This window comes from Balaenoptera ricei, chromosome 14 (genome assembly GCF_028023285.1).
Source record: "Balaenoptera ricei isolate mBalRic1 chromosome 14, mBalRic1.hap2, whole genome shotgun sequence".
Classification (NCBI taxonomy): Eukaryota; Metazoa; Chordata; class Mammalia; order Artiodactyla; family Balaenopteridae; genus Balaenoptera; species Balaenoptera ricei.
The window spans coordinates 52494529-52511300 of NC_082652.1; the positions used below are offsets into that span (position 1 = coordinate 52494529).

Here is a 16772-nt window from a genome sequence, read left to right on the forward strand (position 1 = left end):
AAGGAAGGAGTCAGTTGCTGTGAATTAGTCTTATAACAAGCAGGATGGTTGAAAGAGAAAACGCCACTAGATTTGTTCTTTAAAAAATAGTTTTAGTAGGCATGTCTGTTAAAATTATTGTTTTCTAGAAGTTTGGCAAAGAAGGGAAGGAGAGAAGATGGTAACATAAAGGAGATGGTGAGATTTTTTTGTTTTATAATTACAAAAGTACATGCCTATTGGAAGAAATTTAAACATTCAGAAGTATATAAATTAAATTATAAAAATGTTTCCCTCAGTAACCGTTCTACTTTTTTGATTTGTTATTTATCCATCCAGAACTTAAAAAATATTTTTTGTATATTTTTGTTTTTACAAAAATGAGGTATTATATATTCTATTATTGCAAATTGCCCTTTTTTTACTTAATAGTATGTCATGAAGTTTACTCACAGTAGTATAGAGAACTACCTCATTCTTTTTTTCTGTTTTCATTTATTTTATTTATTTATTTTATAAATGATGATAGTATGATTTTATTTATTTATTTATTTTTAATATATTTATTTATTTATTTTTGGCTGCATTGGGTCTTCGTTGCTCCGCACCAGCTTTCTCTAGTTGCAGCAAGTGGGGGCTCCTCTTTGTTGCGGTGCGCGGGCTTTTCATTGCGGTGGCTTCTCTTGTTGCGGAGCACAGGCTCTAGGCACCCGGGCTTCAGTAGCTGTGGCACACGGGCTTAGTAGTTGTGGCTCATGGGCTCTAGAGTGCACGCTCAGTAGTTGTGGTGCATGGGCTTAGTTGCTCCACGGCATGTGGGATCTTCCCGGACCAGGGTTCAAACCCATGTCCCCTACATTGGCAGGTGGATTCTTAACCACTACACCACCAGGGAAGTCCCTATTTATTTTTTTAAATTAAGGTATAGTTTATTTACAATATTGTATTAGTTTCAGGTGTATGAGACAGTGATTCAGAATTTTTATAGATTATGTTCCATTTATAGTTATTATAAAACAGACTATATTCCCTGTACTGTACAATATATACTTGTAGCTTACTTATTTTATACATAGTAATTTGTACCTCTTAATCCCGTACCCCTATCCTGCCCCTGTCCTCTTTCCTCTCCCCACTGGTAACCACTAGTTGTTCTCTCTATCTGTGAATCTGTTTCTATTTTGTTAGAGTCATTCATTTATTTTATTTTTTAGGTTCCACATATAAGTGATAGCATATAGTATTTGTCTTTCCCTGTCTGACTTATTTCACTAAGCATAATACCCTCCAGGTCCATCCATGTTGTTGTAAATGGCAAAATTTCATTCTTTTTTTATGACTGAGTAGTGTTCCATTGTATATATATACCACATCTTCTTTATCCATCATCTGTTAATGGACACTTAGGTTGCTTCTATAGCTTGGCTACTGTAAATTATGCTGTTATGACCAATGGGGAGCATGCATCTTTTCAAGTTAGTGTTTTTGTTTTCTTCAGATGTATACCCAAGAGTGAAATTGCTAGATCATATGTTGGTTCTATTTTTAGCTTTTTGAGGAGTCTCTATATTGTTTTTCGTAGAGGCTGCACCAATTTACATTCCCACCAACAGTATACAAGGGTTTCCTTTTCTTCACATCCTTATCAACATTTGTTGTTTGTTGTCTTTTTCGTGGTAGCCATTCTGACAGGTATGAGGTGATATCTCATCATAGTTTTGACTTGCATTCCTCTGATGATTAGCGATGTCTTTTCATGTGCCTGTTGACCATCTGTATATCTTCTTTGGAAAAATGTCTATTCAGATCTTCTGCCCATTTTTTTTAATTGGGTTTTCTGATGTTAAGTTGTATGAGCTGTTTATATATTTTGACTGTTAACCCCTTATTAGTCATGTCATTTGCAAATATTTTCTCCCATTCAGTGAGTTGTCTTTTCATTTTTTCAGTGGTTTCCTTTGCTGTGCAAAAGCTTTTAAGTTTAATTAGGTCCCATTCATTTATTCTTGCTTTTATTTCCTTTGCCTTAAGAAACGGATCCAAAACAAATATTGCTATGATTTATGTCAAAGAGTGTTCTGCCTATGTTTTCTTCTAGGAGTTTTATTGCTTCCAGTCTTATATTTAGGTCTTTAATCCATTTTGGATTTATTTTTGTATGTAGTATGAGAAAATTTTCTAGTTCCACTGTTGTTTATGTAATTCTGTAGGGTAACTTCTTAAAAGTGAAATTGTAGGAGGTTAGGTGCACTTTTATTTTGTAGTGACAAATCACTCACAGAAGGGTTATCCCAATTTGCAGTTTCCCTAGTACTATATTAAAATCCTCCTGTCCCCACACTCTCACTGACACTGAGTATTATTATACTTTTCCACTTAAGGGATAGTTTTGGGATTTAGATTTAGGTTTTGATTTTTGATGGAAAGTCTGGTCTTATTTGTAATCCTAGGAGAGAATTCATTTGAGAGGAGGAGCTTGTAAGCTATAAGAAAAGGAGATGATTGGCAGGCCATTGTCACAGAGGGAAGGGGCCAAAATGGTATCAAGAGTATGAGTAAAAGTTGTGATTTTCTTCTGAGATGTTAATAGAAGAATAGTAGATGGGTAAAGTTGGAAATAAATGCAAATGAAAGAAGAAAATTTTTTATATAGTCATCTTTATTTCAGGGAAATTAGAACCCAGGTTCCCAGGATGGGATTTGGAATAAAGGTACAGACAATCTTCTGTGTAAAATGGAAGGAACTATTCAGTATTGGGAGTGATCAACATTGGCTAGTATTGGGAGCTTGGCTGACCTGAGAATGTATGATTTTGGGGAACCCAGTAGTCTTGGTCACATTAACTTTTCTGTAAGAACAAGTAGAGATGTAGTTGTTGGATTTGCCAGGGTTTGGGACTTCTGGGTTGAGGTAAACTTATCTTTCATTAACAGTAATATAGTTTTATTCTCCGTATTTTCCTGTCCCATGAGTAGAAGTTACATTAGCTAAGATATGCATCCACTGGTAGGTCCACAAGGGAAAGTGATCCTTGGGTTCTGGTAAAAAAAAATTTAAGTGTATAAATTTAATACACTGCTTTATGCCCCTGTAAAGCCATACTGCTAATAGTTTGTTTCTTTTTACCACTCTGAACCTAAAACCATTTAATGTATTGGTTTTTATTAATAAATTATGATGTGAGCAAACATTACTAAAAATTCTGATCCACACTAAAGAAGCCCAGTGACTTTGATGGGTTTATGTGATTTGAATCCTGGTCAAGGGCCACCTAGTATTCATAATGGATCCAGTAATACTCCATCAACTTATTCTTGTCTAGAGATTGCCTCTGCTGCTGGGGAGTTTAAATATCCTAGTTTTTAGAATATTACTTTTTGAATAAATTATTTTTCTTCATTTTAATTTTCACCTTGTTTATGGTCATGGGGAAGACAAAACTAAAGTATCACGAGTCTATGGTGAACTTAAATTAGAAGGAAGGGGCTGGTAGAATAGTAAGGGATACACATCATCATAACATTTCTCTCTAAAAAATAAAATGTTATAAGTGGGATTGTGCTAATGGTGGGAACATAGTTCATTGGAGAGAAAAACATATGCACGTGTGTTTATTTTCATTAAAATTTCTTTTACTCCATATTTGCCTTGTTGACTTTATATGAAATTATGTGAGGACAGAGACCAATTCTCCCACAAGCACTATAGTATCGTTCCTCACATACCCTGACTACATAATAAATACTATAACAATTGAAAATGAGAAACACAAATGCATTTTGAAGCGAATTGGTGATATTTTAATCTTATGTTCATTTTTAGTACTCGGAAACATTTTAGTTATGCAAGTCTTGTTTTAACATACTTTTTATTTTTACAGATACTCTGGTTCTTAGTCATACTCTATGGCTTTATTAGCAGTTTTACGGTCTGAGTCTCATTTCCCCAACCCCAAATATAAACTTTTTGAGGATAAAAACCATTTCTTCTCCAAAATTGTTTTGGCAGAACACAAAATAGACCTTCAGTAAATTATTTAAACTATACATCAATAAAAGATAAGAAAAAGAAAGTTTCTATTGCCATGAATTGCATTTCAACTCATACTGAATGTATATGCCTTTGTGTGATCTATACCCCCTGCTGTGCTCTTTACAGCTCATAAATGTTTATTCTTTTCAGTTTATTGAAGTCAAAATATGATGGCTGGGCGCTTGGAACATCATCATCCAGCAAAAATTACCAAGACTCCACTAACAATGGAGAGAATAGAAGGGAGAAGAAGACAGTTGGGTTTCAGTCACATATGGAAGATGATGCCCTGTGGACAGGTCAAAAGAAAGATGCATATCAACCCCAAAGAGGTAGGCTCAGCATCTGTAGTAGCAAAACGGGAAGCTCTTGGGGGCAGGTGGTTGCTGATGGCTGCTAGCCATGAGCTCCAGATGATTTCCTATAACCCTGAACAAGAGTCAAATGTGTTACAAACTGACATGGGCCCACAAGGCCAAAGGTAGCACGTCACCTAGATCAGTGAATTGCATCAACATTTCTCTTAGAACACTCATATGAGAAACTGTCTAATGTGTCCCTCTTTTTGCAAACAGCAAACTGCAAGAATTATTAAGCAGTAAATATGGTCATAGACATAAAATAATGCTTAAAGCAAATAAAGAGGACAAGAAATTGAACATAAATCTTTGCTGGGAAAGTAAACTCTAACAACTACAGTTAATCCTCGATTAACTGGAAATACAAGGAGGGTGGAGGAGAGGTCATTGCGGCTAAAACAGAACCTCATACGTCTTAAGCCTGTATTGCCTAGCAGTCTTTGAAGTGCCAATAATCCTTCCTATTTTATATGTCGTAGATATTTTAAAAGAAATCAATTATAAATAACTATGTGAAAGGTTGAGTGAGGCAGTCAAATTTAATTGCATTTTCCAGTTGTTTCTGGAGTGACTTTTGGCTTAAATCTCTCCTGGAATCATTAAAGGAGGGACTCTGGGATAGAATGGAACAAGTCTGAGCTTCATCGGTCAGAAATGATGTACAGAAAACAAAGGGCCCAAAAAGTCTCAGAGCCCCCTTCTGCTCATGCCTCTTTCCCAGACATCTTTTGTTCCTGCTCACAACCATTAACCCTGATTTCCTCCTTGTTTACTTCTTTTTTTACTGGGCTAGCTAGCCAGCACTGCCCACTGCTAGTGTTAATCAACCAACTTTTCATAATCTCTCTAACCACTCTCACATTTATTTATTTGAGAATTGAGCAGTGCTCTATGAGATCTTACAGGTATACTACTCTCTGCCTTTCCTCATCAGCTGCCAACTTTGTCATGTTTTTTGGTTTTAATTATGATTAATCTAGAAATCGCTTAGTCCTCTCCCAGATAACTGAGAGATGATAATTAGTCCAAGCTTCAGAAGGGAGACTATCCACAATTTGAAACAAAAGCGAAGGTACATTTTGTTTGACATAGGGCAAAAGTTCTGCAGACCTCTATTGTTTTAGGACAACTTAGAACAAATTTTGTCTTTTTAGACTTTGCTACCAGAAACAAAAATGAAATTGAGGAGACTTAGTACGTGAGATGGAATCCTCTCTACTTTCTCTATTAGTAGTCCTTCAGAGATGGGAAACTCTTACTTTTGGCTCCCTCTATTCTTAGTCATTGCACTTTGGAGAGTGGAGAACCAGTCAGAATTGGTGTGGTAGTTACACTGCAAGGCTCAACATAGTCTTCTATTAACTTGACAATAAATTTGTGTTGTGTGTCAGCACTAAAATAAAATAGCAAAATGAGAAAAATACAGTGTGATAGCAAAGGGACAAATAACTTGTGTTATTGGTTGAGACCACAGCAACATTAGAAAGCTGCAATTGAAAAGGCACTTTGAGAAAGGTATCATCAGGCCAGCCCTGGCCATGGTGGAGGTTAATCCCTCCCAAGCCCAGCTACAGAAGCTGGAAGTCTAGAAAGGGCTTTTTTCCCAAAAAAAAAAAAAAAAAAAAAAATCAATTTCTAATTTGAAACAAAATCATTTTTGACTAACAGGGGTTCAGAACCCATTACTTTTTGCTGTGTAGTCTGCTGACATTTCAGCACTTTCTGTTGTGCACAATGAATCCTAATAGTCATTTTATAATGTTACTATACCAATCAATTTAACCAAGAGAAAGCTGTTATAATTCTGCAGTTTTCAAGAACAGTTTTCACTCATGGTTTTATTTTTTTCATTAGTTTTTTTTTTCCTTCTCTTTTTTTTTGTAGGGGGGAGGGTTGTAGCATTATAGTGAGAAAAATGGAAAATTTTTCATCTTTTTAAAAGAGTTTTGTTTCAAGGTATTCACAGCAACTATTAACTTTTTCTTCTACTCATAAGAAATGCTGTCTTGTATTTTTTCTCTTCTTTTATTCTAGTATGGAGCCATTAGCAAAATTATGGTATACCTGATCACTGAGGAGCTAAAACTGCCCCTTTGAGCCATTCTGCCCGTTGCAGAGCTGGTGGTATACACAGATCACCGTACAGGGCAAAGTTATTGCATTGGCATTTGCTGTGGGAGACCAACTTTCCAAGGTGTGCTGTAGCGGGATTGGACCCCCTGTTTAGCATAAGGCAATGACCTGACACCAATTACCTAAGTTACACTGCTTGGTTTAGCATCTCCTTAATTGCTTTCCTCTCTTTAGCATGTCTGAGTTTTTAAATATATTATTCTTCTGTTTTATATCCTTTGTTACTTTTGTTGTCCTTTAATCATTAAGTACTACATAGGACATTTACTGCAGGACCATTAATCTTTATTATCAGTCTCTTTCTCCTTTACCTCTCCTATCTTCCTCACCATTCTGTCAACTTTATTAATACTAAACATGTAAAAAAAACAAAACAGACCTGATTCTTGTCTCAAGAAATAACCTTGTGATTGCAAAAATATCAGTACAGTACAGTATTGTCAGAATTATACTTAAAATATAAATTGTTTTTCAGTCATAGATGCTTGGAATGTTCTGTCTTAGTTGCTTTTATTGAGCTCTGTGGAACAAGGAGACATTACTTAGGAAAATCCAAGCTTGAGTCAAGAACTTTTAAGCCAAAGGCATAAATCTAAAAATACCCAATCTTCATTCTTCTTTTTTCCTCCCTACACAGCAGTATTTTTATTCTCTCCTAGCTTGCCTAGAACCTCCCCTTCCTGAACAATCACTGACTTTCTTTTATAAGAGCCCTCGAATCTGGGAGAATATTTTTTCCTGTTATGCTGATGGGCTGGCAGAGGTTGTGAGGCCACTGAGCACTCATGTTCCAGAATTAATTAGGAAAATACTAACCCAATACTACGAAGCCCAATACTACATTTAGAGCTACCTCCTGTTTATTTCTCTGACATCGATCTCTGACTCCCCTTAACACTTTGAGAGGGTATGAGAGAGGCTGAACCTAGAATAAATTGGATTTACCTGATGGTATTGACCATGCCCTTCATTTTGTCTTTCAGGTTTTTTTAGGTTATATAATATACAGCAGCTGTCACTGGTTGAGACTCCCTGAGAGACTCCCAAACACATTTTTCTTTTACTGGAAATGAAGGAATAATCTGAAGTGAGAAATAATCTCTGAAGTTCCTAGTTGTTCCTCTAAGTGAGCCTGTGCTTGCAATGATGTGAGAATCTTTGTAGCCCATGTTGGATTAATATTACAGTCCTGATTAAAGAAATAAGCAAGTAGGAGTATCTAAAGTACAGAAACCATTTCCATCTTGCCTCTAAGGAACATTTATTCATGTTTCTTTTATTATTAGCATTATCATTATTATTATATGTTTAATCATTAGAAAGGATACCACAATATATTACTTCCGGTTCCCAGTAGTCTGAGCTAAAAGATTTGTTAAAAATTGATACCTTTATCATTAGAACACAGAAGACAAGCATAGTATAGAGCTATGAATAAACCTAAACATGTAGGTTAAATCGTCCTGCCCAGCCCCCTCAAAAAAAAAATTCAAACGCAAGAGACTAACATTCAGAGTTGAAGTTGCTATATATCGAATAGTAACTTGAACCAGAGGCTCTACATTTCCTATCCTCTGCAATAGAAGTATCTCAAAATACTATATAATTTACTTACTTATTATGTAAGTTCTGTGTCTTCTCCCATGAGAATATAAGCACTCCTTATGTTCACTGTTGTTTCCCCATTTCCTTGAATGTTGCTTAACATGTGGTAGATTCTCATAATGTATTTGTTTAATGAATTAATATATTACAGTTGACCCTTGAACAACTCAGGGTTGAACTGCCGAGTCCACTGACATGCGGAGTTTTTTCAGTAGTAAATACTGCAGTTCTAAACAGTCGTGATTGATTGAATCCACAGATGTGGAGGAACCGCCTATATGGAGGGCCAACTCTAAGTTATGCTCACATTAACCCCCACGTTGTTCAAAGGTTGACTGTATATATATTAATTTTTCTTTTTGTGTCCTTGCCCCATTTTCCCACAACAAGGATCTAATCAATTAGACCTTTTGACCTCAGTCCCTGCAATGATTTAGTGGCTTAAGAAATGTGTGCTGGTCCCTTCAAAGTCCTAATAGTGATTGATTGGTAATGTCAAAGAAAGTCAGTAGAATGGGGTCTTAAAAACAGCACTCCTTAAAAGCCAAGAAAACTGTGGGGGTTTTTTCATTTTCTTTTATTCTAATTGAGGTTTAATTTATATACAATAAAATTGCACAGGACTTAATAGTACCGTTTGATAAGCCTCGACAATTGGATATACCTACATAATTAAGAAATAGTACATTTCCATTATTCATGAAAACTTCCTCACGTTCCTTTCCAGTCATTCCCCGTGAGGCCTCTCTCCTTGGTTTGCAGATGGCTGCCTTCCCAGTGTGTCCTCACATGCCCTTTTTGCTGTGAACGTGCATCCTTGGTGTGTCTCCCTTTTCTTATAAGGACAAAGAGTCATGTTGGATTAGGGGCCACCATATGACTTAATTTGACCTTAATTACCTCTTTAAAGGCCCTGTCTCCAAATACAGTCCCATTCTGAGCTGTACTGGGGGTTAGGACTTCTGCATATGAATTGCGGGGGGTGGAGGGGGACACCACAATTCAGTCCATAACAGTTACTCTCTTTCCAATCTTTTTATGCCTTTTATTTCTTCTTATTTCACTGTACTCTCTAGGACTTCTATTACAATGTAGAATAAAATGGTAGAAGTGGACTTCATGCCTTGTTCCCATTGTCATAGGGAAGGCAGACAGTCTTTCACCATTAAGTATGATTTTAGCTGTAGGCTTTTTGTAAATGCCCTTTATCAGGTTAAGAAAGTTCCCTCCTCATTTGCTGAGAGCCTTTGTCATAATGAGTGTTAAATTTCATCAAATCTTTTTATTCTGCACCTATTGAGATGATCATGTGTATTCTTCCTTATTCTGTTAATTTGATGAATTACACTGATTGGGAGATATTAGTGTGTAATATCCTTTTTTTTGTAATGACCTTGTCAGGTTTTGGTATCAGAGTTATACTAGTGTCATAAATGAGTCAGGAGCATGTTAGCAAAAATGGCAGAGTAGGGACTTCCAGGGGCTTGTCCCTTGCCAGAAACACTGAAAAACCTGGCGCATACTGTCAGAACCAACATTATCAGAGCTCTGAAAGATGGTGAATGATTTATGGAAACCAAGCAAATGCTTAACCGGGAAAAAAGGCCACTGAAACATGGTAGGAGAACTTAATGAGGTTTTAATTTATCCTTGCCCTGCCCCCTTCCACAGTGTGGCAGCAGTCTTGTAGATGGCAGCCAAGTTCCAGGTGTGAGTACCTGGTCCCAGAGGAAGCAGACCTTATTCTCAAGGAGTTTTGTTTGTCTGTTTCAACCTGTCTGTGGATTTCCCAAAAGACTGATACAAGGAGACTGCCTTTGTTTTTCCTACCTCTGAACTTTTTCAGGACAGAGAAGCAGTTACATGTAGGACATTCCTTGAAAACACTGAAAGCCAAATGAACACTGCCGCCTGGGGTAAAAAATAACAGTTGAGACAAACAATAGACAACCAAAAGGCAACAAACCTAGATGAAATGGACACATTCCTAAAAATACACAAACTACCAAAACTGACTCAAGAAAAGTAGAACATCTGAATAGACCTATAACAAGTAAAGAGATTAAATCAGTAATCAAAAAACTCCCAACAAGGCAAGCCGAGGACCAGATGGCTTCACTGGTGAATTCTACCAAATATTAAAGAAGAATTAACACAATTTTTTTTCAAACTCTTCCCAAAAAATAGAAGAGGAAGGAACACTTACTCAATCATTAAAATGAGGCCAGCATTAGTCTGATACCAGAGCCAAAGACATCACAAGAAAAGAAAACTACAGACCAAAATCCCTTGTGAATATAGATGAAAATATCCTCAACAAAATAATAACAAACTGAATGCAGCAACATATTAAAAGGATTATATATCATGACCAAATAGGATTTAGCCCAGGAATTCAAAGGTACTTCAACATATGAAAATCAATCAATACAATATACCATATTATAAAAAGAAAAAATATGATCATCTTAACACAGAAAAAGCATTTGACAAAATTCAACACTCCATGATAGAAACAATAATAAAATAGGAGTAGCAGGGACTTCTTCAACAAGATGAAGGGCATCTATGAAAAACCCACAGCTAATGTCATTTTCAATTGTGAAAGACTGCAAGTTTTTCCTCTAAGATCAGGAACAAGCCAAGTATTCCCACTTTTGCCAATTCTATTCAACATTTTACTGGAAGTTCTAGACAGAAAAATTAGGCAAGAAAAAGAAATAAAACATATTCAAGTTGGAAAGGAAGAAGTTAAACTGCATTTGCAGATGACATGATTTTATATATAGAAAATCCTAGAGAATGCAAAAAAAACCCAAAAACTACTATAGCTAATTGCGCAAAAACTTTTAGAGCTAATAAATGAATTTAGCAAAGTTTCAGGAAAGAATTTAACACAAAAATCCATTGTATTTCTATACACTAGTAATGAACTACTGAAAAGGAACAGGAAAACAATTCCATTTATAACAGCATCAAAACAATAAAATACCTCGCAATAAATTTAACTGAGTGCAAGACTTGTACACTGAACAGTACAAAACATTGCTGCATCAAATTAAAGAAGATGTAAATGGAAAGACATCCCACATTCATGGATTTGAAGACTTAATATTCTTAAGATGGCAGTACTCTGCAAATTGGCCTACAGATTCAGTGCAATTCCTATCAAAATCCCAACAACACTTTTTTGCAAAAATGGAAAAGCTGATCCTAAAACTCATAAAGAATTGCAGGGGTTCCCAATAGCTAACACAGTCTTGAAAAAGAAGAACAAAGTTGGAGGGTTCAAACTTCCTAACTTCAAAACTTACTACAAACGTACAGTAATCAAAACAGTGTGGTACTGATATAAGGAGATAGCTGGAGATGGATAGATAGGTAGGTAGGTAGATAGATAGATAGATAGATAGTTGATACAATTGATTTTTGACAGGAGTGCCATGACGATTCAATAGGGAAGGAATAGTCTTTTCAACAAATGATGCTGGGACAACTGGCTATCCACATGTGAAAAAAATGAAGCTGGATCCTTCATTTGTATACCTCATGCCATATATAAAAATTAACTCAAAATGAATCAAAGACCTAAATATAAGAGCTAAAACTATAAAGCTCTTCAGAGAACACATAGGTATAGATCTTCGTGACCTTGGATTAGGCAGTGGTTTCTTAGATTTGACACCAAACATACAAGCAACCAAAAGAAAAAATAGATTAATTTAATTTCATGAAAATTAAAAATTTTTGTGCCAAAGAACACCATCAAGAGAATGTAAAGATAGTCCACAGAGTGGGTTAAAAATTTGAAAATCTTGTATCTTATATGGGTCTGGTATCCAGAATATATAAAGAACTATTACAACTCAAAAACAAAAAGACAACCCATTTAAAAACTGGGCAAAGTACATGAAAAGACATTTCTCTGAAGAAGATGTACAAATGCCCAACAAGCATGAAAAGATGTTCAACATCCCTAATCGTTAGGGAAATCCAAATCAAATAAGATACCCACTTTAACACCCACTATGATTGTTATAATTTTTAAAATGTAAAATAAGTTAGAGAGGATGCAGAGAAATCAGAACCCTCATACATTGCTGCTAGAACTTTAAAATTATGGAGCCATTGTGGAAAACACTTTGGTGATTCCTCAATACATTAAACATAGAATTAGCATATAACTCATCAATTCCACTCATAAGTTTATACCCAAAGTAATTGACAAAATGCTTTCAAGCAAATCTTGTACACAAATGATCATAACAATTCTATTCATAATATCCAAAAGGTGGGAACAACGCAAATGTCCATGGACAGATGAATGTATAAATAAAATGCAATATATACATACAGTGGAATATAATTTAACCATAAGAAGGAATAAACTTCTGATATATGCTACAATGTGTATGAACCTTGAAAACATTTTGCTAAGTGAAAGTAGCCAGATACAAAAGGCCATGTTGATGGAATCATGTTGTATGATTTTACTTATATGAAATATCCAGAATAGACAAAGGAGATTAGTGGTTCACAGGGGCTCAGGGGGAGGGGGAAAAGGAGAATGGCTACTTAAATGGTACAGGGTTTCCATTTAGAGTGATGAAAAAGTTATGGAACTAGAGCGTGGCAATGGTTGTACAACATTCATTATAATGCACCTAATGCCAGTGAATTGTACACATTAAAATGGTTAAAATGGTAAATGTGTATTTCACCACAGTTTTCTTTTTTAATGAGTCAGGAAGTCTTTTTTTTCTCCTTTGTTTTCTAAAAGAGTTTGTGTAAGAAACTGTTGGCCCTGCCATAGCAGGTCAACAAAGAGTAGGAAGGGAATGGAAGAGTACACGTGAAAGGCTTCAAGGTTTTCATAGGACAGGCCTGAAATGGCACACGTCGTGTCCACTAGTTTTCCACCTGACCATACATAATTACAGGGAAGACTGGGGAATATAATCTAGCTGTGTACCCTGGAAGAAGGGAAGAGTGTGTTTTGGTGGATAACTAGTGGCCTCTGTCACAGCAGCATTATTCACATTAGCCCCAAACCAGAAATATTCCAAATGTCCATCAATCACAGAGTGGATAAAAAGTCATAAATGCATACAGTGGAATACTGTATAGCAAAGAACACAAACTGCAGCTACATAAATCATCAACACAGATCAATTTCACAGACATAATACTGAGCAAAAAAGGTCTCAAAAAGAATATATACAGTATATTTCTATTTGTATAAAGTTCAAAAGTGGCAAAACTAAATCACATTTTGGGATGCACACATAAGTGGTAAAACTGTAGAGAAGAGAAAGGGAGTACTTATGAGAATAGTGGCTGGCTCTTGGATGTGAGAAGAGATTGTAATCGGGAATGGGTATTGGTGATGCTTCCAGGTTGTATGCTGCCAGTATTTTATTTCTTGATCTAGAGAGGGCTCACCCTGGTATTTTCTTTATCATTTATTCTATAAACTAAACTGAATATTATAATATAGCTCAGCTATTTTAAAAATGCAAAATGAAACAAAGGGTCAAGAAACAGAGTTTTCTTAAATGTTAACTCTAAGAAGTTCTCTTATCGTGAGATGTCGATTGATGGATGAGCAGACATACCCCCAGCTCTGTATAAATAGGACATGATCCATTATGTTCAATACCATCTGTGTATGCAAAAATATATGTGTGTGTTTATTTACATAAATATATTCACATATATTTACATATATATAAACATATGCATTTATACATGAGATCTGCTTAGTGGATGATAGTCTTACCAGCACTTTTGTTTTTAAAATGTGTACATTGTCTTTGTGTGGGTGTGGTTGTGTGTGTGTGTGTGTGTGTGTGTGTGTATAAATATAGAGAGATATGTCATTCTCTGAGTATGCATTAACTGTATGTAATTGTTGGTATACTTAATATTAAATCAAATTTTATAGAAGGAACAAATATAATTAAAAGCTGATATATAGCTTTTTGGAAACTTAATAAGGAATAGAGTTTATAGAATTAGAAAAAGGAATAAACTTGCCCTATGCCTTAGAGCAATCATTCTGAACTTTTTGGGGTCCCTTTCAGAATATAATGAAAACTATGGTCTCTTTACCCAGAAAAATGAATGAGCATGTATACATACATTATTGTGCCTCATGAGGGATTCCTCATGATTCTACGTACTCTTGAAGTCCCTGCACTCTCTGTTAAAATTTCTTTTTAAAATTTTCCCCATCAAATATCAATTGTCTCAACCAAGTTTTTGACAGAAGTATCAAAATGGAAAAAAAAAAAAAAAAAAAGACTAATGTTCAGGTTTTCCGTGATAGTGACTAAAAAGATATTTATCTTCTTATCACTACCAGGCATTTCTTCTCCCCTCTCACCTCAGCCACAAATCCCTTCCAGTTGTTTCTCCTCCTATTACCTATTTTAATTTCCCCTTCTATCACCCAAGATGCCACCCAGCAGTTGTAGTCGTAGTGAACTGCTTTGCCTGCCTCCATTCTCTCTGTTCCACTCTATTCTAAGTTCTGCCACAAGAATAATCTCTCCAAAGATCAGTTTGGGTTTTTTAAATTTATTCATTTATTTGTTTGTTTATTTAATTTTTATTTATTTATTTTTATGCCACACCATGTGGCATGCAGGATCTTAGTTCCCTGACCAGGGATCGAACCCGTGCCCCCTGCATTGGGAGCACAGAGTCTTAACCACTGGACCACCAGGGAAGTCCCAGATTGGGTTTTTAAATTGTTGTTGCTGCTTCATTTTATTTTAGAGCTCAACTAACACAATGTTTAAGAGTTTGCAATTCAGAGTCAAATAGACCTTGACTGCATTCAAAGCCCAGCCTTGTTCCGACCAGCCCCTATGTGATATTGGACACGCTGCTTGACCTTTTCACAGTTTCCACTACCTTATCTGTAAATTGAGGACAATAATATAATTTATGGACTTCTATAAGGATTAATGAGATAATGCAGGTAAAGTGATTAGCAAGCTAAAAGGACATAGTGATGCTCAATAAATATTTCCTGAATACATTAAATATTTAGCCTTAAGGTTTTTTAATTTAATGCTTTTGCTAATTCCATGCTCTTTATTCCTTTCTTTCAAAAGTTCACCTCCTGCATCAGATCTTCCCTAATCTTAAAACCAGATGTGATCTCTCCCACTTCTGAATTCCTCAGACTTTTCATATTGTTTTTTACAGCAGTATAGCATAATGGTGAAAACCCTGGGATCAGATTGGCTGGATATGAATGCTGGTCACTTATTAGCTTTGTGATCTTGGGCACGTCATTTAAGTCCCCTACAGCTTATTTTCCTTATCTGTAAATTATATATTAAGAAATAGTATCTATTTCTGGAAATGGCAAAACTATAAAGATAGAGCTGGAGAGTAATGGGAGCAGACCAAACAGGGAGAAGAGATTGACTACAAATGGGCATGAGGGAACTTTTTGAAGTGATGAAATATTCTAAAACTGGATTACAAAAATGAATAAGTAAAATCATGACAAAAATATTAAAAACTGGGTTGTGGCCATGCTTTCATAGCTGTATAAATTTACTACTATTTATCAAACTGTACACTTAAGACGGGTAAATTTTATGGTATTCAAATTATACTTCAATAAAGATATTTATTTTAAAAAGAATACATTGTATATGGAAAAGGCTTAGAACAGTACCAGGCACATACTAAGCATACTATATCTGTTAGCTGTTATTATTACCTTATACTGCCTTGAGTTATTTATGATTCTTTACCAGATTGTTCAGAGTATCTCATTTCTTACTCTCACATATTCCTTCCCCTCTCTATAAACTAAGCCTGAGCTTAATCCTAGCACCAGCCCCTGTGAATCATTAGGTACTTGGTAAACATTTACTGACTGAATGCATTGTATGAACTAATGGAGTTTGTGTCCAGTATGAGAAAGTACTGGTTTAGGTTGAAGGTCCCACAGGTTTGTATATAAGAAGTCTGAATTGTACATTTGGATGACTGGTCTTTTATATCTCTACATGAAAGAGAACAGTCATTATTGAGTATGGCTTTTGAATACCAAGGATCTTGGTGATTGTTTTGATGCTAATCTCTACAGATATAAGACTCTTGCCTTCTCCAGGCCGGATTTTCCTGGTCACACTTAAACTGTGCCATTCCCGGAGTTAGCACATGGTATTCTTGGTCTGGTATTCCAGAGCCAAAGCTGATTTCAGGTCATTTGAATATTCACCCTTTTCTCAAAGAAATAGTGACTCTTCCCAAATAACTTCTTTCAGCAGCCTGGGCAACAGTTTCCTAGGAACCAGAAGAAAATTGTGAATGAGATTTTTATAGTCTTCCAAGAAAAAGACAGGAATGTTTTGTATTATGTAGAAAATAATATTAAGAAGAAGCGGGGAGAAGGAGAAGATGGCGGAGAAGGAGGACATGGAGTTAACCTCTTCCCACAGGGGCATCAAGAATACATCTACAAATGGAACAATTCTTACAGAGCACCGGCTGAACACTAGCAGAGGACCTCGGACACCTAAAAGGATAAGAAAAGATCCCCGCATAACGGGGTAGGACAAAAAAGAGAAAAGGAAAAAAAGAAAAGAGGAAGCAGGACAGGACCTGCACCCTGTGGGGGCTTCGGGAGGACCTGA

At 35.8% G+C, this 16772-nt stretch overlaps 1 protein-coding gene across 6 annotated transcripts in view; it reads left to right on the forward strand.

Annotated features, from left to right (window-relative positions):
- Window positions 1-16772, forward strand: part of KIAA1328 (KIAA1328 ortholog) — a 381228-nt gene that overhangs the window by 288160 nt on the left and 76296 nt on the right. For all 6 annotated transcript variants that reach the window (XM_059895650.1, XM_059895649.1, XM_059895651.1 and 3 more), the window contains one exon: window positions 4163-4344. In XM_059895650.1, the coding sequence (XP_059751633.1) occupies window positions 4163-4344 (182 nt within the window). The remainder of the gene's footprint in view (window positions 1-4162; window positions 4345-16772) is intronic.